This window comes from Eschrichtius robustus, chromosome 3, assembly GCF_028021215.1.
Source record: "Eschrichtius robustus isolate mEscRob2 chromosome 3, mEscRob2.pri, whole genome shotgun sequence".
NCBI classification, from domain to species: domain Eukaryota; kingdom Metazoa; phylum Chordata; class Mammalia; order Artiodactyla; family Eschrichtiidae; genus Eschrichtius; species Eschrichtius robustus.
In genome coordinates this window covers 98,380,661-98,406,573 of record NC_090826.1, presented here as the reverse complement: position 1 = coordinate 98,406,573, position 25,913 = coordinate 98,380,661, and the positions used below count along the sequence as shown (strand labels likewise).

The window sequence follows — 25,913 nt, the reverse complement described above, 5'->3', positions numbered from 1 at the left end:
ATAATTACATTAAATGCTCATTAAAAGGCAGAGATTGTCAGATTATATACAAAAGCAAGAATGAACTATATATTGCCTCCAAAGAAATCCACTTTAAATACAAAGATAAAATGGATAAAAGTAAAAAGATGGAAAATAATACAACATGGAAACACTAATCAAAGGAAAGCTGAAGAGACTCCATTAATATCAAACAAAGTAGATTTCAGAACAGAGAATATTATTAGGGATAAAGAGAGTTATTTCATAGTGATAAAAGGGTCAATTCATCAAGAGGACACAGTAATCCTAAACATTTACGCACTTAATAATAGAACTTCAAAATACATGAAACAAAACTGATAGAACTGAAAGAGGAAATAGACAAATCCACAATTATAGTTGGAATTTTTAACACCCCTCACTCAATAGTTATTAGAATAAATAGAAAGTCAGCCAGTATATAGAAAAACTGAATAACAACCATCAATTAAGTAGGCCTAATTGGCATTTATAGAACTATCCATGCAACAACAATAGACTACATACTCTTTCCAAGTACACATAGAACATTTACCAATAAAACATAAAACAAATCCCAATAAACTCAAAAGAATTTAAATCATACAAACTGTTTTCTGCCCACATGGAATTAAATTAGAAATAAATAATAGAAAGATATTAGGAAAATCCCCAAATATTTAGAAATTAACATACTTCTAAATAATGTATGTCATAGAAGAAATCAAAAGGTAAATTAGAAGGTATATTGAAATAAATAAGAATAAAAATATAACATCAAAATTTGTAGACACAGCTAAAGCAGTGTTCAAAAGGAAATTTATAGAATGAAACACCTCTATTAGAAAAGAAGAAAGGTCTCAAATCAATGACCTCACCTTCTACCTTAAGAAACTAGAGGGTCTTCCCTGGTGGCGCAGTGGTTGAGAATCTGCCTGCCAACGCAGGGGACACGGGTTCGAGCCCTGGTCTGGGAGGATCCCACATGCCGCGAAGCAACTAGGCCCGTGAGCCACAACTACTGAGCCTGCGCGTCTGGAGCCTGTGCTCTGCAACAAGAGGGGCCGCGACAGTGAGAGGCCCACGCACCGCGATGAAGAGTGGCCCCCGCTCGCCGTAACTAGAGAAAGCCCTTGCACAGAAACGAAGACCCAACACAGCCAAAAAAATAAATAAAAATAAATAAATTAAAAAAAAAAAAAAAAGAAACTAGAAAAAGAAGAATAAATTAAACCCAAAGCAAGCAGAAGAAAGAAAATAATAAAGATAACAGCAGAAATTGATGAAATAGAAAACAGAAAAATAATCAAGAAAATCAATCAAACAAAAGCTGGTTCTTTAAACATATCAATAAAATTGACAAACCTCTAGTTTGACTAATCAAGAAAAAAGAAGACAAAGTTACAGGGGACATCGCCACAGGTCCCACACACATTAAAAGAATACACGAAATTATTTATAACTTTGCTGATAAATTCAACAATTTAGATGAAATTTTTAAAAATTTTTGAAAGACAAACTACCAAAGCTAAATAAATTTTATTTCTAGTTAAAAAATCTTCCCATAAAGAAAACTTCAGGGCCAGATGACTTCATGAGAAAATTTTATCAAATATTTAAGGATGAAATATCATCAATTTCATCAAAACTTTTCCAGCAAAATGAAGAGAATAGTTCCTAACTGAGTCTGCAGAACTGGTGCTGTTTTGATACTGAAATCAGACATGCACTACAAGAAACTATAGACCAATAGCCTTCATGAAATTAATAAAAAAAAATTCTTAATAATTTTAGTAAAGTGCATTGAACAATACATGAAAAAGATAACATATATGTCCAGTGGGATTTATCCCAGAAACCAATCTATAATTCAAAACCCAATCTGTAATTCATAGGTTAACAGACTAAAAAATAAAAATCTTATCATTATGTCAATAAATGCATAAAAAATATTTGACAAAAAGCTACTATTCCTGATATAAATTCTTAGTAAGATAGGAATAGAAGGGAACTTCCTCGATCTGATATAAGGCAACTATGAAAAACCTACAACAAATATCATATTGGAAGACTAAAATCTTTCTCCTAAGATCAGAAACACGGCAAGGATGGCCACTCCCACTATTTCTATCCAACATTGTATTGGAGTTTCCAGCCAGTGGAATAAGGCAAGGAAAAGAAATAAAAGACATTCTGATTGGAAAAGAAGAAGTAAATTGTCTTTATTTGCAGATGACATGACTGTCTATGTAGAAAATCTTATATAAATTCAATATGCAAAAATTAATTGTACTTCTTTATTCTGGTAATGAACAATCAGAAATTTGAATTTAAAAACAATACCATTTGCAACAGCAATAGCAACAAACAATACTTGAGGATAAATTTGATGAAAACTATGTAAAATCTGAACACTGAAAGATACAGAACATTGCTGAAAGAAATTAAAGAAGACCTAATGAAATGAAGAGATACATTGTCTTCATACATTGTAAGGTGCTGTGTTGTTGAGATGGCAATTCTCTCCCAAACTGATCTCTCAAATTTTACACCACCTTAATCAAATTCCTGGAGATTTTTTTGAAGAAATTGAAAAGCTGATTTTAAAATGTATATGAAAATTCAAAAGACCCAGACTAGTCAAAACGACTTTGAAAAAGAAGAACAAAGTTGGAGTACTAACACTACTTAATTTCAAGACTGACTATAAAACCACAGCAATCAAGATGGTATGGTATTTGTGTATGAATAGATGAATTGATTGATGGAACAGAATATAGAGTCCAGAAATAGACCCACACATAATGGTCAATTGATTTTCAAGAAAGATGCCAAGGCAACTGAATGGGAAAAGGACAATCTTTTCAGCAAATGGTGCTGGAACAATTGGATAGCCATATGCAATAAATGACCCTCAACACTTATTAACACCTTATACAAAAACCAACTTGCAATGGATCATAGGGACTTCCCTGATGGTCCAGTGGCTAAGACTTTGCGTTCTAATGCAGGGGGTGCACTTGAGGAGCTAAGATCCCACATGCCTCACGGACAAAAAAAACAAAACATAAAATGGAAGTGATTTTGTAACAAATTCAATAAAAACCTTAAAAATGTTCCACATCAAAAAAAAAAAAAAATCTTAAAAAAGAAGAAGTAGACCATAGACTTGAATATGAGGTTAAAACTATAAAATTTCTAAGAGAAAACCTAGGGGAAAGTCTTAGTGGCCTTGGGCTTGGCAAAGATTTCTTAAATATGATGAAAAAGGCACAAACTATACAACCCAAAATAAGTAAACTAGATATACAAGTAAAAATAAATAATCAAAATTAAATTTTTTGTCCTTCAAAAGACACTGTTAAAACAATGGAATGGTTAGTTAGTCTTTAGAGACTGGGGGAAAATATTTACAGAATATATATCTGACACAGGACTTGTAACTAAAATATACAAAGAACTCTAACAATTCCATAAGAAGATGAGTAATCAAATTAAAAATGGGCAAAATATTTAATAGTCACTTCACTATACACAAATTAAATGAGATACTATTGTATAACCACTAGAATGGCTAAAATTAAATCAACTGACCTTTCTAAGCCCTGGCAAAGATCCATGTAGTGGAACTGGAACTGTCATTCATTACTGGTGGGAGTGTAAAATGGTAAAATCATTTTACAAAATGGTTTGGAAGTTTCTGAGGAGGCTAAATATACATCTCCCATATGATTCACTCATTCCATAACCAGGTATTTACCCAAGAAAAACTATGTCCACATAAAAACTTGTATGTAAATGTTCATGGCACTTTTATTTGTAATAGTCCCAAACTGGGAACAATCCAGTTGTCCACCAACAGGTGAATGCATAAGCAAATTGTGATAGAGCTACACAACGGAATCCTACTCAGCAACGACAATGAATGAACCACTGATGCACACAGCAACATGCATAAATCTCAAAGTAATTACTCGGATTGAAAAAAGCCAGATAAAAAAGAGTGTGTACTTACTGTATGACCCCGTTTATATAATTTTCTATTGCACAAAGTACAAACTATAGTAACAGAGAGCAGATCAGTAGTTAAGTGGAAGGAGGGATTACCAAAGGGCATGAGGAAAGTTTGGGGAGCAATGGGTATGTTCCCTTGATTGTGGTGATGGTTTCACAGGTGTATACATGTGTAAACATTTATCAAATTACATACATTAAATATGTGAAGTTTTTTGCATGTTACTTATACTTCAGTAAGGGTGTAAAACCAAAGGAATTCATTTTTGAATGCTATCCACTGTACACTCAAACATAACTGAAACGAAATTACAATGTGCAATGTAATCTGATATATACATTTCATTCCATTCCATTTAATTGAAAATATACTCTGATCATGATCTACAAAGTTGATTTCATACTTCTATAGTGGATTGAGATCTGTAGTTTGAAAAACATGGCTTTAAAATATGTTTGAAAAATGAATGGCTTGAGTCCAAAACAGTCTCTTACACTGACAAGCCTCTCTGAGTCAGTTTCTATGTCTTGACCACTAACTTTCATCTCCCCTTCTGTTAATGTGGTTGAGAAATTATAGAACCTTAAAGTAGAAGTCCTAATCTTTCAAATTCTTGCATTGGAAACTGAGACTTACACTCCCCCTTTTGCCATGATCTGCCACTGACTTGTTCGGGAGATTGTTGATCTTATGAGCTCATAATGAAAATTCTTCTGTGATGACTGTAGGCAAAAGGAACACTATGGGGGGCTTTTGAGGAACAGTGAGATGGCAGCTACAGACCACACAGTTACTGTGGTTGCCAAGGCTTTTGGACTTTACCAACATGGGTAGCAGCTGCTATTAGTTATCATTTCTCTCATAAAAGAAAGCTAGCAGGCTCTGGCAGTGAACCTACTCTTTGTGATGACTTATTTAGTTTCCTGCAGAATTTACTGTTAGTTTTTGTTTTTGTCCGTGCATGAAGAAGGCCATATGGAAAGTGGTTCCTTGTTTCCTAACATCTAGTACGTTAACAGCGGTAGCTGTCTGTGCACAACAGGGTTTAGCAAAGAAGAGAAAAAACTAGGAGAGGGGAGCAGAGAATAAAAAGTGATGAAAGAAATCTAAGCTTGGGGTAGTTCAATTCCTGCTGTGACTTAGGTTCCCGTATGCAACTTTATATTCATGTGCCTGGCAGTCTCTCTTCAATTACGCACAGTTTTATGTCACAGGAAGTGGTATAATGTGCAAATTCAGTCCATTTTATGGCCATGAAGATTTTATTTTATTTTTTATTGGAGTATAGTTGATTTACAATGTTGTGTTAGTTTCACGTGTACAGGAAAGTGAATCAGTTGTACATATACATATATCCTCTCTTGTTTCTTTTCCCATATAGGTCATTACAGAGTATTGAGTAGAGTTCCCTGTGCTATACAGTAGGTCCTTATTAGTTATCTATTTTATATATAGTGGTGTGTATATGTCAACCCCATTCTCCCAATTTATCCCCCCCGCTTTCCCCCCAGGTGACCATAAGTTTTTTTTTCTACATCTGTGACTATTTCTGTTTTGTAAATAAGTTCATTTGTACCGTATTTTTTAGATTCCACATATAAGCGATGATATATGATATTTGTCTTTCTCTGTCTGACTTACTTCACTCAGTATGACAATATGTCCATGAAGCTTTTAATCAATGAACTTGGAATCAAAAGAAGATGGAACTCAGGCAGAAGTTTGGGTTGTGATTCTGGCCTCAGCATGTTTCTAGAAAGTGGCTGTGGACAAGCTACTGGAAGAGTTGCTATTATTTCCCAAGACCGCAGCCTTTCCATGGTTCCAGAAGAACCAGTGCAGTAGATGTCCAAACTAAGCTCATGGCACACATAGGAGAGACAGGATTGTAAAGAAGAGCTTAAATTTCCAGGTTTGGCAGAGTGGCCTAGGTCTCAGTTGATTTAGCTCCCAAAGTCTAGATCTAGAGTCTGCTCAGAGAAGCAGTAGCCAGAAGTTGTAAGTTCAGAATCTGAACACTCTCCGGGGTGGGGAATCAGTTTATTGATGCTATTGCCTCTGGGCAAATAGATTTCAGTATCGAGTTCACACCTTCCTTATTTAGAACGAGGAGAGAGCATGACAGAGTGACAAATACCTGGTTTTGGTGTCAGGCACACCTTGATTCAGATTCTGTCTCTGCTGCCTGCCAGCCTTGTGGCCTTGGGAAAATTGCTTAACCTCTCTGAACTTCAGACTTCCCATTTAGAGCAGTAGCTCTCAACTGGGAGTGATTTAGCATCCCCCGCCCAGGGAACATTTCATAACATCTAGAGACATTTTTGATCATCACGACTCACGGCTTGGGGGTGAGGGGGTGCTATTGGCACTTGGTGGGTAGAGGCCATGGATGCTGCTAAACATCCTACAATGCACAGAGAGCTCCTCACAGTAAAGAGTTACGTCGATAGAGCTGAGGTTGGGAAATCCTTGTTGAGAGATAATGTATGCAAGTGTCTGGCATAAAACAGGTGCTGAATCGGTGGTACTATCGTTACCAAACGATCAGTTCAGTGTGGCTAATGGAAAACCAGATTCTGGGGACGCAAGGACTGTGCAAGTGTGCCTTAGGTTCTGGGAAAGTCCCCAACAGTGCTACCTGCAGTCCACTCAACAGTTAATGCAGGTGTAGCAAAGAGGTTCCAAGTGGGGGCTCTGGAGCCTGCCTGCTTGGATCCAAATCCTGGCTTTACCACTTACTACATGTGTATTCTTGCTCAAGTCATTTAACCTCAGTCTACTTATCTATAAAATGGGGACAACAGTGATACCTGCCTCACAGAGATGTGTTAAGACACACAAAGGATGGGTCTGCATAGCTTAGCAGCTGCTCAACTCATACTTTCTATTATTACAAGGGGAGTAGTTACGAGCCAGTGCTGAGAGGGGCACTGATTTTAATCAGAAGCTCTGAACTTTTTTTATGTGAACTATGAAGAGGAACACAAACCAAACAGAAATGGATAATTCACACAGCAATAGAAAGTTCATCAACCCGCTAAGGACCCAGTATGTGTTGCTGGGCAAGTTGCCAGGTCTTTATAAATATCATCTCATTGAATCCCCTTGACAATTCTTTGAAATGGCTTTCATTAACCTATTTCAGGCTTATTTTACAGATGTGGAAAGAGGCTCCAAACAAAGTAACTTGCCCAGACTCACACCGCCCTAAGGGGTAGAGCTAGGGTTCTGAATCCAGGTAGGACTCTAGCCTGTGCTTTTGTGGGCTGAAATTCAGAAATGCCCACGTCAGGGTAGATTCCAGGATATAAAATATTCAGCTGGTTGGTGTGTTCTGTGTTTAAGGAAGGGAGGAAAAATGTACAGCCAAGCCCCTGTCTCTAGTACCGGCTGGGATGAGTGGCTTGCGGTATAGGGGGATGAGGCAAGAGGAGCAGGACACAAGTGACAGGAGCAGTCCTTGCTCTTGTCCAGTGACAACTACTAAGTCCAGGAACGCCTCCTTGCCTTGCAGAGCAGCGTAAAGCTGCTCATGGAGAACATTTCTTGGTAATGGCCGAGGCTTGGCAGCCTGAAAGAAGGGATGTGGGCCGATAGGTTACTCCCTGTTGGTAGTTTCCGCCACAAGGAGATATTTTCTAGAGGATTCCTGAAATGCCCCTCCTCTCACTAAATGTTTCATGAAGCTAGTGCAGTGTGTGTGTGTGTGTGTGTGTGTGTGTGTCTAGTGAGATGAGACCACAATAGCCTGGGCCTGGGGAGCCGGCAGAACCAGGAAAAGGTCTCTGGTAAAACGGTGGCCTTCCTCTAAACAAACAGCTCTGTTTAGATAAGGGTGGAAATGGCACCTAAAAATAGCCAAGAGGCCTGAATGTACCCCAGGACTAATGGTGTTAAAGAGTCGCACCCACCGTTGCTCAGGGCTGGGGCTGTGAAATAGGTGTTTCATGGATCTCTGGCTCTCCTGCGGGTCCCCTTCACCCTGTCGCTATTGGAAGGTATTACAAGCTGCTTGCACCCAGAAAACAGTCTGGGCAGACCTCCAGGTCCCCTGCTTCACTGCACAGACCATGCTGCTTGAGGCCTTGTTGGGAACTCTGGGCCGCACTCCCCCAGCACAGGGGAGGAGGAGCCAAGCACAGGCCACCAGGCCTCAGGGTCATCCTTCGCCCGCGGGTTCCATGGGAGGCTGTGTTCCTCCCCCCGCAGCCATGCTCTCTCAAGTTCGCTAGCCTGGCTGTTTAAATATAGGAGAGGAAACAGCTGCTGGCTGGGCGGAAGTTTCTGAGGAGACAGGGTTTTGGCGGGGGCTTGCTAAGGTTGATAAGGACACAGGGTGTGCTCCCAGATGGGCGTCTGCTGATTTGCTTTGGGCCTTTCTGACACTGCCCTGAGCCACGGCTGTCAGAACTTGGCTCCATGTTCACGACTGACATGGCAAGGAGGGTTGTTTTTCAGCTGATCTTTGTGACTTCCTCTTGGCCCTGGTTCTCGCTCTCCTCTCGCCGACGCCCTGAGAGCACCTTCCTGCTTAGGCCAGCTCGAGCCCAGGTGATGTGTGCAGGGTCGCAGAAGGTGAGGGTGGGCTGTGTGCCAAGGCGCGTGCCAAGGGCGCTGTCCTGGCAGGCAGAGCCCAAGCCCGGCTCGTCTTACAACAGGACAGAGGAATCCCAGCCTCAGGCTCCGCTGACGGGAGCTGGGGAGGGAGACACAGCCCCCAGATCAGTCACCTCGGGGGAATCGCGGAAGCTGCAGTTCCGGGACTCTTGGGGCGTGTAATTGGGGGGGTACCCACGCCCGCCGCAGAGCATGGGTATCACAGCTGGACCTGATCCTAATGGGGGCGTCCCTCTCTGGGCCGGGCTGTGCTGACGAGAGCGGCTCAGGTCTGCGGTGTGCGGGGAACACCCCCTCTCGCGTCCCTTGCTCGCAGACTTCCAGAGGAGCACGTCCGGCCGGGTGTACCACCAACATCCTCAAATTGTGTGGCGGATGAATCAGCGCCAGAGTTCCACTCCCTCCACCCCCGCGTTAGAGCAGCGGAGCTGAGCTGACGGCGCAGTGACCCCCTGGGCGTGCCTGGGAACCAGTACCGCCCCCCACCAAGGCCCCCCGAGAGCTCCACCTCCTCGTCCTTGCTTCCCTCCAGTTCTCAGCCCTGCGGTTGGGCTCAGCTGCCTGTGAGGACCCGGCCCATCGCCTCAGCGCAGGGCACCTTTAGTTCCTCGCAGGGACCTCCTTCCTTGTCATCTGCTGCGGGGGAGACTGACAGCGTCACCCGCTCCCATGAGGAAGCACACAGCCCCTTCCTCGCACAACATCCAGGGGCTGAAAACTCCTCTCCGCTGGTGTTTCCTTCATCAAATAAGCAGGGCTGCGGACCGGCAGGGGGCAGTTTAGGAAACTGGTGTTTCCTCTTCCAGACCCAGGGAATGAGGCTCAGGCTTACTCGGTGGGAGTCCTGGCTGGGCAGCCTCTGTGACCTAGTCTGTGTCCCACCAGCTGTGCCGGTAGCCAGCCCTTGCGATGCTCAGAAAGGCCTTTCCAGGTTAGAGTCTGGGGTCAAGAACTAGCCCTTCCCTCTAGAGGTTCCCACTTTAGGGGAAAAGCAGATCCTGGGGCTGTCTTACTGTTGAATTCTGGATTCGAGCTGCTCACCTCCGTCTCTCATCTGCAGAGACTGGCAAAACCCGCCTCTCAAGGTTGCAACGGTACTGAACGAGCAGCCCGGGGCAGGGGTTGGGCAGATGACTGACCCAGGCGGATGTTGGCTCTACTGTCTACAAGCAGTGCTACCTTGTTGAGTTACATAACCTTTCTTTTTCTTTTTTTTTTTTTTTTTAAATGTCAATTTCTTATTAATTTATTTATTTTTATATTAATTTTTGGCTGTGTTGGGTCTTTATTTCTGTGCGAGGGCTTTCTCTAGTTGTGGCAAGCGGGGGCCACTCTTCATCGCGGTGCGCAGGCCTCTCACTATCGCGGCCTCTCTTGTTGTGGAGCACAGGCTCCAGATGCGCAGGTTCAGTAGTTGTGGCTCACGGGCCTAGTTGCTCCGCGGCATGTGGGATCTTCCCAGACCAGGGCTCGAACCCGTGTCCCCTGCATTGGCAGGCAGATTCTCAACCACTGCGCCACCAGGGAAGCCCCTACATAACCTTTCTAAACGCAACTTCCCTACTGCAAAGAGCAGATGTGATGAAAAGGATGTGTTCTGCGATAGAGCCATGGCAGGGATCAAGGGAGAGCGTGTGACAGAGCACTAAGCATTGTGCCAGGCCCGGAGAGCGCCCACAGGAGGGTTAGTGGCTGTCGCTGTATTACTGTGGCTCCTGACACATAGTAGGCGATCTCTACTTGCTATTTTTTCTTTTCCTTCCTCATCCACCTGACTTGGAGGCGGTGTGGTATAGGGTGTGTGTGTGTGGGTGCGTGTGTGCCCACACTGCACACACACTTGCAGCGGGGCAGTGGTGCTGCTGGGTACTAGTTTAGACTTGGCCTCTAACTTACACATCTATTCTGTCTTTGAAGCTTTCTTATCACCTGTGAAATGGGGAGTTTGACCTATTGTTTTCTCAGATCCATTTCAGCTTTAACATAGAATTTAACATTTAAAATGGCATTTATAAAAGGCTATGCATATACTCCGTTCATTTGGTCAAGACGCAGCCGAGTTCATCTTTGGAAGCAAAATCGGGGAGGAGTTGTGAGGCCTGCAGCAGTCTTGGGCCATTACACCAAGGCCCCTGTGCCTCTCTGGTTCTCTGCTGAGGCTTCGCCCTTTGCCCTCTTCCCTGAGGTTCTTTCATCTTCCTTCGCAAACCCCTCCTCCATCTCCCCCAGTCCCACCCTAGGCAGCAGCTGCCCTTGCCTCCCTGCAGATGTTTCCAGTTCATAGATTGCGTGGAGTTCACGTTGGTCATTTGTTCCATTTGCTCAGAAACAACAGCCAGCATTATTGGCAGGAAAGGGAGAGTGTGCCAACTCCAGAATCACATAAAAAGCTCTAGTCATGGGCACTGGGCGGGGCACGGGGGTGGGGGACAAAGGGGCGTGGGTTGGACTGTCTTGCAGTGACCTAGAGTTCTGTTGCCCCAGCTGAAGTCATGGTCATTAAAGCGAGGTCTAGCCTTCCACTGGGACTGGCCAGAGCAGGCCAGTTGACTCATCTTGGAGGGACAAGGACAGAATGAGATGCTATTTTGGAAGCCGGGAGTGATTGGAGCGGGCTCCACAGCCCGCCTCTGAGCCTAAACCCTTGACCTAAAACAAACTTATTTCTTTGTTGCTTTGAAATCAGGAAAGATTCCAGGGTTAATGAAAGATTGGATGATGTTTGGTGTTAAGGGTTGAGAGCAAATACAAATGGATGTAATTCAAGTTAAATTGTGGGCCTCACGTGCCCCCAGGTTTGCCATGCAGCTGTTTTGGCAGGAGTTGGCTGTAATATTCAGCAACCTTTACACCCTGCGCAGGAGGGGGCCCTTCCCAGTGGTGAATAGTGTCGAGTGATGTGCCAGGCCCTCCAGAATGAATGACACATGAGAAATGGAAGCTATGATTATTGCTTGGGATAATCTGGCTCTTGAGACCAGTGCTGGGAGACTGTCACCTGTGGCACGTCGGGGGCCAGAGTGGCTCTTAGGGGCCAGTGACCTGGCAGGCGGCATGTCTGGAACTGAGCATCTTCAGATCTGAGCTGCCTTTCCCCAGGCTCACAGAGGAGTCATGGATGGGTCTGTTGGGAACCCACCGAGGTCACCTGCTTCTGCTTCCCCGGGGAGGCGGGCGCCATCTCCAATGCTGACAAACCACTCAGAACGGGGTAAGCAAGTTCCCCTGGCAACTGCGGAGAAGGGAGAGGAAGATGATACTGCCTCCTCCAAATCTCCTTTGGACACTTCCTGTTTCAGAAGCCGGGAGCCCTGCTGGGGGATTTGGACAGGAGTAGAGTCGCTCCACCGAGAAACTGGGAGAGTCAGTGCCGAAGAGACCAGCATCTCGGGAGTCCTTCCTCTTGGATTCCCAAAAAGCCTGTATCTCACGCTTTGGGGAGGGTGGTAGGTGTGAAATGATTTTCCTTTAAGTCAATATTTATCAAGCACCTCTTAGGTGGAGCCGTGGGCTGGGTGCTGGAGTGGCCCTGACCGTGCAACAAGGACCCTCCCCTGTGGCACTCACACACTGGCAGAGGGGGAGGTGAGCAAATTCATGGACCAGCTGCTGGGCCCACGTTGCTTCCCTCAGCCCTCAGTCAGCTATCTTTGTCATTTATCAAGGGGGAAATGAAGACACAGAATGAACAATTTGTCCACCATCATCCATTTAGAAACAGAGTCTAAAGAAGACAGAGGAGCGTGTCTTGCAGCACAGGACTGGGCCTGACAGTGATCTCTCCCCTGCGGCATGTCGGTGAGGGCGGAGCAGGGCGGGCCTGGCACCTGGATGGAGAGGCACGGACATGTGCGCTGTCAAGCATCTCACTGTAGCTGAACATCCATTAGGCACAGCCGGGGTGCTCCAGGTGTAACTCGTTAGCACCCACCACTGCACCCATCCGCATGGGTTGACAGGCAGACTGGTCAAGGATCAAGTGCAGCCATGAAAGAAGAAAAAATCAACCACAGACTTGGTGGGAGGGTCCTAGGCGCTTTGACTGGGGATTCAGAGAGAGGGGGACCAGAATGACAAAGGAGCCAGCGAAGCAGAACATGGATAGAGCCCCTCCAGCAAGAGACTGAGAGAATCAACCCTAAGAAAATGCAGGAACTGGGGAGCCCATCGTTATGGATTCCCAGCCATGTGGATTCCCAGCCTTTCTGCTAGCGAAGAACCCTGGCTGCTTGCTCCAGGTTTGACCTTGAACTAGCCACTCTGGGCATCAGATTCCTCTGGTGCTCCCTCCCACCCCAAATCCTCATATTCTGGAAACCCCATACCAAACCCAGTGATCTGGGGCTTCTTAGCCCCATTACATCATGTGTCACACTAAATGGGCTAACCAGGACCAGAGGTGGTTCTGGGTCCTGCAGATAGAGCAGTGACAAGCCAAGTGAGGAAAGGAATAAACTCTGATGAAGAGCTCTGGTTGTGAAAGGGGTAACACAGGAAATAAACAGAGTGAGATGACGGAGAGTGCATGTGTGTGTGTGTGTGTGTGTGTATGTGTAGAGGGCTCCATTTTAGATAAATCACAGAGATGAGAGAACGAAATAGGCTATTGTATATAAAAATGCTGAAACCACAAACTGTAATGTAAATAGCAGACATTCTCCCTGAGGGTGCCTTTGACCAGACCCAAACTTTGACCAGAAAAATGTTGCTCTCTATCTGTACTGGTTTGCAATTGAAGTTAGATGCAAAAAGCTATTTTTGGTGAGGAAGAGGTCTTCCTAGATCCCTCCTGACTCCTCAGTGGACGTAGAGACATATGGTCGGCATTCTTGCAAGGTGAGGAGCAGAGAGACCTGAGAATAACACACCACACATTCAGTGAGAATTTATTGTAGGTCTCTTATGTGCCAGGTACTATTTCAGGCTCTTGGTACTTTTGGGAGAAGGGGAGAGGGAGGGAGATATAAAGATGAATAAGGTATAATTTCTTATGGAGTTTACTTAAGGAGTTTACTAGCTACTGGGGTTTGCTAGCTAATGAGAGGAGCAGTCATGTAAATAAATAACTACAAAGTGGTGTAATAAGTGCTCAAACAGAGGAATGTGTGAGATGACGTGGGAGTACAGAGGGGGAAGCTGTTGACTCAGCCTGGTAGTAACTTCAATCCTTTGTGGAAGTGGGTGGGGTTACATAAATAAAAATAAGTTCCACCTGGAGAATCATTATATCATGCTCTATACAGCATCATTCCTAAGGGAGCATTTACTAGATCCTGCCGGATACTGATGCTTCAAGTATTGTATTGAAAGCTTTCCTCAGAGGACTCACTGAACCCCAGAGCGCATTTCCAGTGTCAACATATTTTTTCTTTTGCCCAAACTGATCATCTAAAATATGATTGTGGATCACTTGTCCGGGGAAAAATCCTCACCTCCAAGTCATGGGGGGACTGACAAGAATCTTTGTTTAAGAACATGGGTTAATCAACCAGCAGACCTGCCTTCAGAATAAACGCTAACGGGCCTTCTAATGTTAGTTCTGTGTGTTCATTATTTACACCTTGCCTACTTCCAGAAAAGGATGGGAGCCGTTCATAATAAAAAAACAAGGCACGATGGAATCCCTGACACAACAGGTGCCAAGGGCTGACGCGGGGCCTATAGATGCCGTGGGATACCTCAGCAGAGTGTGGTTACTGAGACAGAACACCAGTGCGGAGCCTCTTGGCTGCCCACATGAAACCAAATTATACAAAGCTCTACCACTAAGCAGTTCAACAAAGCAGGCTAGTTTATTGAGAAAAGCAACTTTTTTTTTTCTTTTTTTTCTGGCACTAAACTCCTCGGAGAAATGTATCCTGAGAAACTTTCTACAGGGAACATAGCAGCAGATAGTATCTTCGGTCATGATGAAATGCAGTACATACTTCCTCTGACAGCTTTCTGTATTTACCTTTAATAAAACGCAGAGAGGCTGAGGTTATCTGGGAACGTGTCTCAGCAGGGAACTAAAGTAATATGGTTCCAGGACACCATTGTCTCATATGGCCCACTGCAGGAGTTGCACGCAGAGAGTGTGGAGGGGGAGGGGACTGGCTGATCTCGAGGCCCAGGATACCCCCCTGCTGAGCTGAGCTTTGACAGGTGCTGGAACGCAGACAATTGGCCCAATAACACACTGCCCCTAGTAGCTGGCCTGACTTCTGAAGCAAGTCTTATCAATTAGGACACTGAAGTATTTCTGCCCAAATGACAATTTGGGTTTTGGCATAATTGATGTGTAACTGTCCTCATGGGGTTCATCGAGAAGAGCCAGGGCTTTGAAGGCAAGACAGACTGGGGTTTGGGCCCAGTTCTGCCATTTACTGGCTGTGTTGCCCAGAGCAAGTCATTCACTGGCTACCATGCCTTAGTTTCCTCATCTGTGAAATGGATCTAATAATACTCACTTGCAGGGTTGCTGTAGACTTGTGAATGATGTGTGTACAACCCCTGGCAGAGTGCCTGGCACAGGTTGCTTGGCATCCAATCATGCAGCTCTCATGATCATAAATATGACAGGCCTTGTGGAGTAGGAGGGGAAGACACATATGTCCTCAAAACAGGGGCGTTCCCACCCAATCCCTGCAGGAGTGTCATCACATTTGTTAGGTAGAAGGTAAAAAGCAGGGCCCGGGGCATGGTCCTGCTGGCAACATTTAGGATCAGCAGTTGCTCTATCCGGAGTTCATTCCTACACCTTCTGGTGTTTATAGACAAAGGGCGTGGGGATCGAGAGCAGGGTGTACAGTTGGCCACCCTGGGGACTGTGGAGATACCCAGCATGGATGGTCAGAAGCCTGGGGCTGTGATGAAGAGGAGGCTGGATTGCGAAGAGACCCAAGGTGGTTTGAGAACTCATGTGCACCAAAAGACAGGAAGCACTCCAGCAAAGGCCGGCAAAATGCACCAGTGGGGAGAGGACAGGTCAGAGATTGGCAGGCACCGAGGGAGGGCCTGGTGACATAGGCATAGGGAGCGAAACATCTCGGTGGGACCTCCGCGGGGGGTTTCTGTCCCCCCCGCCCCCCGAGTCAAGGAGGCCAGAGATGGCTCCATCTTCACACTGCCTCTGACCAGATGGGCGACCTTGAGTAGATCCCTCTGTCTCTCTGCCTCAGTTTCTTCTGCTGGGAGATGAGACGAATGATAGCTACCTTGCGGGGTTGTTGTGTTCACTTACTGACGTGGACCGTGTGAGGAGTTTTGCACGCTATGAAGAACACCAAATATTGTTTTTACTGGAACACTCACGGGTTTGAAAGGAGAAACTGCTTCTCAGCCCCTTGAGTCAAGAGGATGGAATTTGGTACTGCCCAGGAATATTCTTTGGGATTGGATTGAATTTAGGCAGATGGCAATCTCTCTGTGTCTCCCTTCCCCTTAGTTCTCTCTTTCCTTTTCTGCGCGATCTGAGGGGGCTGGCTAGGTGGTGCTCCAAGGCTGTGCTGCTAAATTCTCAGGGATTTTCTTGCTCAGCCTGCACCCTGAGTGGCAGTGGAAATGTGCTGCCACCTGGTGGTCACTGCTGCACATAGCGCCCCCACAGGGACACAGGAATAAAAGCCTCTTAGCCGCTAAGACTCCGGTAGTTGGAGCACCTCCTCACTTTCTAAGTGCCTAGAACCTGGAACAAAATAGAGTTAGCTGTACCCTTCTCTGGATTCTCCACTAGAGCTCAGAGGCCTTCTGACACACTCAGTGTGGGTGGAGGGTCTGGTGGGTGGGGCGTAGGTGCCACCAACAGTTCCCCTTGGCTGGGCAGGATTTCCTGTTGCTCAGAGTGAAGGAACCTTGACCTCTCTCCTCCCCCATCACACTGGCTCTAAGTGAGTCTCTCCTGAACTCAGGCTATAGGGAGTCCCTGGCTCCTTGGTCACAGCTGAAGTCCTAGTAGGAAGCCCCCTGGGGACAGTGGCTCCAGATCAGCCCAGCCTCCTCCCTCTGGCTTGACTGAGAGGCAGACAAGGAAGGGGGGCTGGCAGAGGGGGAGTGAGAGCAGACCACGGTCCTGGAGTGACTCTGATCACTTGTTCTTTCTAAGCCTCTGCTGCTGGCTAGCAAGCATCAAGTTCTATAAAAATATAAATCTTTGGGGAAGTGGCGATGGGGCCAAGAGGAAGTGAGCAAAATGATTTTGTGCAACTCTGCAGGCAGCAGTCGAGTCAGTGAGAGCCAGCCCCCTGGCAGAAGCCAGCACCTTCCGCCTGCCTGACATCCTGTCTCAGCAGCCACCTGCACCGGTTCTGGGGCTGCAGAGTCCTTTCCTTGGGCCCCTGCTAACACTGCCTCTTGTTGTTACTGCAGGCTGGGTGCTGGGATTTCTCAGGCTTTTCTGAGAAGCTGCAAAGGATCAGATGAACCATCTCTGGCCAGGCTCTTAGGCTACTAAGCAGAAACCCAAGGGCCAGGTTGCGGCCTTGCGGTTGATCTGAGTCCAGTTGCCTCAGCCCACGGTGGCTCCAGGCCAGGGTTTGGGACGCGAGAGGCCTTTCCCTAGGACTCCAGTTGCTTTTTCTCTGATTCAGGCTCATGGTTCCTCCCAGACCCTTCCCTCCTCCAGATTTTCAGGTTTTTTCAGTAGAACCTAAACAGACATGGGCTTTCTTTTAGATGGGAAAATCTGCTGAGCCATGTTTCACTTATAATTTATTTTATTATTAAATTTTTTGTGTGTGGGGCACCTTGGTCCAACAAAAGGTTTTCTTTCTGGTACAGAGCTCCCCTTGGGGCCCAAGCCCTTCTTGCGGTCTGCTCGTACAAGTGTCTCTCTGGTGCCTCCATCTCTTCCTCGCTCAGAGTTGGTGCTGGACCTAGGTTATAATTGTGTTTTGTTCCCATAGTCTTGGTCGCCACTTTCTTTTCCAGACTTGGGTTTAGAACCTCTAGTTGATAATGTGGCAACATCAAATCCAGGGACACCCTGTACTTGTGAAAACTTGTTCACTTGCTTATGCATTTACCGAAGCCAGGAGCCTGGGTTTGAATGCCAGCTCTGCCACTTCCTAGCTCTGCACCCCAGGGGGCAAGTTACTTAACCCTTCTGAGCCTCAACAGTAATGACAGTATCTATTTCATCAGAGAGAATCGAAGGAGATCAGATGTATAAAATGCTCAACACAGCAGCTGGTATAATGGAAAGTGCTTCACAGGTCCTAGCTGATTGGTATTCTATTCCCAGTGCTAAGTTTATGCCCCTGGTTCACTGAGGTTCCTACTCATTCATTTGTCAATATCCAGAGCACCTAGTAGCTGCCAGGCATTGTGGCAAGGCATAGAAATGCAGAAATGAAAAGGGGAGATCCCTGCCTTCCAGGAGCTCAAAGAATAACAGGGGAGGGATTATATAAACCCAGCATGGGACAGGGGCGGGTGGGGTCTGCAAATTTTTCTCCAAGGTTCTGTTTGAGAAGTGTCTGGAAGGAAAAGTGCTTGTTTTCTGGGTGGATGCACAGGAGAAGGGCTTTCCTAGCCAGAAAGGAGCATGTGCGTAGGGGAGAGGAAGTGAAAGAGCTCGCTCTGAGCCCCGGGACACGTGGCCCAGTGGCACTTATGGATGGACCAGGCAACAGGAGACTGCAGGGGCTGGGAGACCCCAACACAGAGAGTCTCCAACGCCATTCCAAGGAGTCTGGACTAGATCGTGGGGGCAACATGGAGGCTGTAGGGGGACTTGCACCTGGGGCTGGGTTAGGGGGCTCAGAGGTAATGAGGGCAGTTCCCTGACTAAGAGTGGCTGTGGACTGGGGTGGGGGGATGGGGAAAGGGGACAATTCCTCCTGGTTTCTCTGTCCTCTTTCCCTGGCTGCCCTTTGGTGTTCGGTCTAGAATGAAAAGGACACTCAGGGCCCCATCTTACGCCAAAATGCTAAGTGGCTGTGAAAGCCTTCCTCTTCACCCCTCAGATCAGCCCCCTGAGTATCGATGGGCTCTGTCTACTCAGAAAATATAAAGGAAGGGCTTCCTTTATTCATGGAGAGGAAATGCCCCAGGTTTGTGCAGAGGATTCTGGGAACAATTCCTGGGGAGGGGCTGGGGAGAGGTGGCTGGGTCGGTGGCCCCAAGTGTGTCCCCTGTCTCTCCTTGTTCCTGTGTGTTACGGTCTCACAGGCTACCTTGTCCCCACCACGCTGCCCTTGTGACCGGTCCTGGAGCAAAACCCTTCTACTTAGTTTCTCTAACCCAGATGAGATGGGCTGATTCTGGAAGGACTCACCTGGGTCTTAAAGGAGGGGAAATAGGCTGAAATCTGAAAACATACACCAGTAAGGTTTCCAGCTCCAGCTGTCACTTCCATCCCTAACAGCTCGGCTCACTTCCAGTAGGATGGATCTGTGGTTCAGGGACTTTCCCTGGCCTCCACCTCCTTCTCCCTCCCCCGAGCTTCTGGCCCACAGCTGCACAAGGGCCACAGGCTTTTTTCTTTAAATGCAGGAGCTGTCCACTGTCTGCCCAGCTCCCAAACACAGAGCAGCTGTCTGTGCCCCACTCTGCCATGAGCCCACTCGCTCTGTCCTCGGCCACCCCAGGCGGACCCGGGGTTACCAAACCCTCCAGGAAAAATGTTCCTTAGCTACACCATCACCACCGCCAGGCAACACGACTCATCCCTACCCCAGAGGGTCTTTCTCTCACATAAGGTTTTGGTGCTACTGGGCAGCTGAGGGTTGGGAGCCGGGGTACCTTGTTGGCAGTGAGTTACCAAGATTCAACAACTGCTTTATAGCGAGAAGGACTTGTTTTGGTCGCACGCAGCCTCCTAGAAATCGCTCTCTCTGTCTTCCTTCTCCCGAGCAGAGATAAAGAGAGCAGCTGCAGTAAAGACATTTATGAGAGGTCACGTTGGAGGCCGGTGACAACTTTCATGTTCCCAAAGTGCAAGGATGTGGGCACGGCTAACACTGGAAAATGCTGGAGCGACAGAAATGCAGTTGGAGAGGACTGCCTCTTAATGTCTGGGGAGTTGGCTCAGCTCCCTGAGCAAGTCTAGCAGAGATGAGCAAGGTACACCAGACAGACTTGGGATGCGGCAGGGGTGGGGAGTGGGGGGGTAGGGGTGTCGACGGATGATGCCGAAGCAGAACAACTAAAGAAGACCCTGGCAGGCCCCATGCTGAGGCATCTCGCCAGTGCCCCAGTGAGAGGTGCTTGTTAGTAAACACCAGAACAGCACTCCTGTGATCGTCAAATTTTATTTTTTGGCTCTACAGAGATTGGTGCTTAGAAGTAAGTATTATCAACCCTTCAGTCCACAGTGTGGGCTTAGGTCCAACTGTTCCTTTTGCTGTCTCTCTAAATAACCCCTTTTGGGCGGCACTGAGAAACACCTGAACCAGGTGGACTCCAAATAAAAATTGCATTCAAGTGTCTGATTCCCAGGAGTTCCCAGGTGAGCAACTTCAGGGAGAGGGTCTGATTTTCAGATAGATGGCTGTTCCTGCAGGGTAGGGGTGGGGCTTGGGGCCGGAGGGCAGGAGGTATGCTGTGTGATCATGTGTACATGTTGCCCTTTCCCTCCTTTCTGCATGGCTGGTCATCCCGTTGTCCCTCAAACAGATTTGACACAGGCTGGTTGCTAGTGTGAGGGCATGGTGGGTGTGTGGGCTGAGAAGGGAAGATGAGGGTCAGCAGATGTGATGCTTACGGGAGGTGCTGAAGTTTTGCTCATCTGAACAGGGAATCTTAGTTTGTCTCTTTGGCAAAAAATCTTTGATACAAAGGCTGGGTTCCAGCTATGCCCCAGCAGAGTCAACTCATGTGACCGAATTCTCAGTCCTTACTGTTATGCGCTGTCTTAGTCCCTTTGGGCTAATATAACTGATTACCAAAGACTAAGTGACTAGAAACAAGAGAGATTTATTTCCCACAGTTCTGGAGGCTGGGAAGTCCAAGATCAAGGCATCGGTAGAACCTGTGTCTGGTGAGAGCCAACTTCCTGGTACATAGATGGTGGAAGGGGCAAGGGAGCTCTGTGGGGTCTCTCTTATAAGGACACTAATCCCATTCATGAGGGCTCCACCCTCATGACCTAATAACCTCCTAAAGCCCCCACCTCCAACTACTTTGACTTGAGGGTCAGAATTCAACCTATGAGTTTTGGGGGGACACAGTCAGTCTATGGCATGTACTCTTTAGAAAGAGTACATTCTGGCTAAGTTTAGGAGCCTGCCACCAAAGTCTATTTCTTTCTCTTCTGTGTGTTCTGTTTGCCTCCTCATTGCACGATCTTTCTGATAAGCTAGCAGAAAGCCAGAATATTACGTAGTCAGTGTTCCCGGCTCCTCTCTCACCCAGAGTGACATTCTTATCTAGTCCCTGAGTAAATGAATGCTGAGTCTTCTCCATGCCATGAACATGCCCCCACCCAGCCCCCATTCTTTCCATCTTCCTGCTGAGTGTTCCTGGCTCTGTGCTTCCTCTTGGCCCATCTCACTTCCTGAAACACCACTGAAGAACATTGTTTATCTTGATGGAGCTTTAGTAGCCCTCCAGGGGCAGGGGAACTAAGAGCAGCATCATTTTCACTTTCAGCCCACTTAGAACTGTTCTCCAGTCTTCTGGGAGCCCAGGGGTGTACGGCCTGCATTGGGGCTGAAAGTGATGGCCCTGTAATGGACTGTCTCTAAGGAGAGGGGGAGAGGGGGTTCCACCAGAGAAGAGAAGGAATGGGCGAGTTGTGAGTTCTGGATTGTGGCTGCTGCACCTGGACCTCTGGCAAGATGTCTGGCAAGAGCTAGGCTGACTTGTCCACACGGATCTTGTTGGCACACATCTCACCTGGGAGGCTCCACTTGGAAAGCGAGATGCCTGTCAACAGCACTGCCGTGTCCTTGGCCAATGCTACCTACATCACTGTGGAGATTCTCATTGGGCTCTGTGCCATAGTGGGCAATGTGCTGGTCATCTGGGTGGTCAAACTGAACCCCAGCCTGCAGAACACCACCTTCTATTTCATTGTCTCCCTAGCCCTGGCTGACATTGCTGTCGGGGTGCTGGTCATGCCTTTGGCCATTGTCATCAGCCTGGGTGTCACAATCCACTTTTATAGCTGCCTTCTCATGACCTGCCTGCTGCTGATCTTCACCCACGCCTCCATCATGTCCTTGCTAGCCATTGCCGTGGACCGATACCTGCGGGTCAAGCTCACGGTCAGGTAACTTGCTTGGAGAGGGGTGGTGTGGGGCAGTGATAGAGGTGCCTGGGAAATGGGGCTAAAACCTCCAGATCTCACGCTTTTTGAGTGGAAACAAATCCAAATTGGCCTCTTAGCTTGAAAGAGGTTCTCTTCACCATTTGGTGTGTGAAGGGTTTAACAACGATGAGGAGAGACTTGGGAACTAGAAACAGAGGAACACTCCAATCCCTCCCCACTGACTACAGGAGTATATGCTCAGTACCCTGGCGGGCTAAAGATGATAAAAATTCGATGCATCTTTAATTAGTGAAAAATGCTCTTGACTTTTAGAAATGATAGAAACATACTAGATGATAACATAAGCAGAGAGAAAAGAAGGAGGTAAACTGATGTTTCTCTTCTTTGCAAATGTAGGCTATTTTAAAGTTATTTTAATTTTGCTTCCTCTTCCATGTTGAGAAGGGGACCAAAAAAGTTCTCCATTGCAGAAAGTAGTAACAACTTTTCATGTGACCATGTGAACAGAACAGACTGCCAAATGAAGAAACCTAATTCCCCAGGTGTCCTGAATTACATTGGTATCTTGTTGCTCCTCTCTTCTCTTGGGGAAAGAGCATGGTGAGGGAGCTACAGACAACTTTTGATACAAATGAGCCTGGGTTCAAATCCCAGATCTTGAGGTCTGATCTTGGGCAAGTTATTTAGCTTTCTGCGTCTCAGTTCCTCATCATAGTGTTAAGATGCTCTGAACTCAGATTCACCTCCATTCCATTTTAGCTCCAACACTTTTAGCTTCTACAAGTTGCTTAACTTGTCTGTTTCATTTTTTTCACCTATAAAATGGGGATGATAATTGCACCTTCCCCATAAGATCAAATGAGTTAATACACGTAAAGCTCTTAGAAAAATACCCAGCACACAGTCTGTGCTCAGTAAATGGTAGCTGTAACTACTATGATTTTCACCATTACCATCAATGAAATGGAGACTGTCATAAAAATATCTCCAGTTTATCATGAGATTTTATTGAGAGAAAGTCTACTGAGTACATAGCCAGTACTTAACAAAATCTGCTTCCTTCTTATAGCCTGTGTAGAATGTTGTCAGGAAGAATGGTTTAAGGAGAAATGGTGACTTTTGATTGGATGAGTCTTTTAAGGTCCTGGAAGCACCTCAACATGACTTTTGCACCTCAACATGACTTTTGCAACTCCATGAGAGTGGAGTCTAACTCAAACCCCAAGTGTGGTGCAAATAGAGAAGCAGGGGCAGACACAGGTAGGGGGTAAGTGTGGGACAGGCAGAGTCTAATTTATGGACAGCAGCACAATAGCCAAAAAACAAAACAAACAAACAAAAAAACCAGTGCAGAGCACAGCAGGTAAACATGCTTTGAGCAGATTATTTCTCCCCAAGTAAGGCGATCCCAGGAGACTTTGATTGATAACTCTTACCTCCCAGGGACTGAAGAATTCTTGGGCTGGAAATGGAACTGTGAATGGGGTACACAAGCCCCTGACTCTAGGCAACGTACTCCTGCTGCTTTGGAGGTTGTACTTCTTTAGAAAAGTTCCCAGAGAACTTTGCTGGAGTTTTCTCTAATCATTGTCTGCTCATCTTGTCTTCATATCCAGTAGAGTTTAGCTGAAATCACCATAGAATACCAACACCCTCCAGCTCCAACTCCCCCCACCCATTAGCAATTCCTGCTGTGAACTCACCAACTCTCTTCAATTCAAACAGATACAAGAGGGTCACCACTCAAAGAAGAATATGGTTGGCTCTGGGCCTTTGCTGGCTGGTGTCATTCCTGGTGGGATTGACTCCCATGTTTGGCTGGAACGTGAAACTGAACTCAGAGTACCACAAAAATCTCACCTTCCTTTCCTGCCAATTCCGTTCCGTCATGAGGATGGACTACATGGTCTACTTCAGCTTCTTCACTTGGATTTTCATTCCCCTGGTTGTCATGTGTGCCATCTACCTTGACATCTTCTATGTCATCCGGAACAAACTCAATCAGAACTTTTCTAACTCCAAAGAGACAGGTGCATTTTACGGACGGGAGTTCAAGACAGCCAAGTCTCTGTTTCTGGTTCTTTTCTTGTTTGCTTTGTCCTGGCTGCCTTTATCCGTCATCAATTGTATCATCTACTTTAATGGTGAAGTACCACAAGTTGTGCTGTACTTGGGCATCCTGCTGTCCCATGCTAACTCCATGATGAACCCTATCGTCTATGCTTATAAAATAAAGAAGTTCAAGGAAACCTATCTCTTGATCCTCAAAGCCTATATGATCTGCCAGCCCTCTAATTCCTTGGACTCAAGCACTGAGCAGACTTCTGAGTAGCTATCCATGAAAGATGACTCTCCGTCCCATTGACCTTCAGATTCAGCATGGACAAACACTTGAGGGCCTATCCACCTGGGCCATGGGCTCTCACATGTTTGATTCCTTCCAGTGATGTGGGAAGCATTTGGCTGGCTGCCTCCAATTGTATCTTCCCTACTACCCTCTTTCTCTAATTAAATTTTTTTCTTGTCCTTCTTTTCTAATTCAATTTTCTGGGTGTCTGACTTGAGGACAATGTTCTATTGTTACTACTGCCTGTGTTCCTCCTTCCCAAACAGAAGTCACGGAATCTGAAGGATGCCTCATTGACTTACTGACCAAAGGGTCCCAACTGGGCTGGACGTGTACATAATGGTGACTCAGTTCTACTCCATTATGGAATTAAGCAGAGAACCCTGCTCTCAGCAGATGCCTGGAGGATGGATGGAATGCAAGGAGTGAACTGAGTTTAAGAGGGACTTAACTTGCTAGATTCACCTGTAAATGTATTTGAGTAAATAAAAGATAATAACTAATTGTTGTGTAGCTCTTTGCTGAGGGCCAGGGTCACTTGGAGCTTGAAGACCTAGCTGGCTGCTCCTGGCACTCAGCCTGCTTCTACCTGATGCCATGTGGCATGTTTGCCTATGTAAATTCTAGGACCCTCACCCCTGGCCCCAGAACACCCTGCTCCTTTTTCCAGGGCTGATCAGAGCATTTGTCAACTTTATGAACCATTCATCAAGTGTTTGTTAGAGAAGAAATAATTCTTAGAGCTGAGTCTTAATCATCTCCTCTGGTATTTTATTATTTAATAGGAATAGCGGGAGTGGGGCAAAAAGAGACACCAGATAGTTATTATTTGTTGAGCACTTTCTATGTACTATTTTGCATGCATTCTCTCTTTTGGTCCTGACAGTCTTTTAGGTACCACCGTTATTACCATCTCTATTTTGCAGAAGAGAAAACTGAGGCACAGAGGTTTTAAGTAACTTGTCCACAATCACACAGTTAACAAGTATGAGAGCCAGGATTTCAAGGCAGTCTTGCCTTATGGGAGAACCCAAGATTCTTGCTACCTATCCCTAGACATGCAGAGTGACTTGTAATTTCTACAAAGTCCAAACTCTTAAGTTCACCTTATGTACAATTAACAGAATCATGGGTACAAACTATGATTTGTATACTCAAGGACTGCTGGGTTTTTTGCCTTAACTGCTGTTGCCAATTGGGACACCAGACAGGGATGGCGTTCTAGTCAAGTCATTCGGGCATTGAGTGTGGCTCTGGAAGTTCGAGGTGGCATCTCTGATTGGGCTATCCAACCTTGCAGCTGTGGACTCTCACTCCCAAGACAATAAATATATTAACTTGATGAGAGTAGCAGGATGGGGATTTCAGTTAAACCACATCAAAGAGGATAAGTGTACTGAAAATGTTTTTCTTATTAGTTCTTAGCCAATCTTGAAAGGTTATCCTGACCCTAATCTTAGACCAGAGCCTGATAACCCTATTTATCTTGTTAACATTTCACTTCAGGGAAATGTCCTCGTGTCTTCTCTTGTCAGCCCAGGAATAATCAACACTATGTGCGACGTTGAAAAACTCGCACATAGCATTTTCTACTAATGCCAAACCGAGTGCGTCACCCCGCCCACCCACTTCCTGACGCCATTCACAATCTTATGTTAGAGGCAGAGGACTGCAACGCACCCCCGCCCCCCATTCCTAGGGGTCCCTGGACATGGGAGGGGACTTTTGTCCTGACAAATTCC

At 46.2% G+C, this 25,913-nt stretch overlaps 1 protein-coding gene across 1 annotated transcript; it reads left to right on the top strand.

The window, feature by feature from the left end:
* Nucleotides 1-21,474: 21,474 nt before the first annotated feature.
* On the top strand, nucleotides 21,475-24,156 carry ADORA3 (adenosine A3 receptor). Its single transcript, XM_068538129.1, has 2 exons — nucleotides 21,475-21,824; nucleotides 23,550-24,156. The coding sequence occupies exons 1-2, from the start codon at nucleotides 21,475-21,477 to the stop codon at nucleotides 24,154-24,156; spliced, it is 957 nt and encodes a 318-aa protein (XP_068394230.1).
* Nucleotides 24,157-25,913: the final 1,757 nt, after the last annotated feature.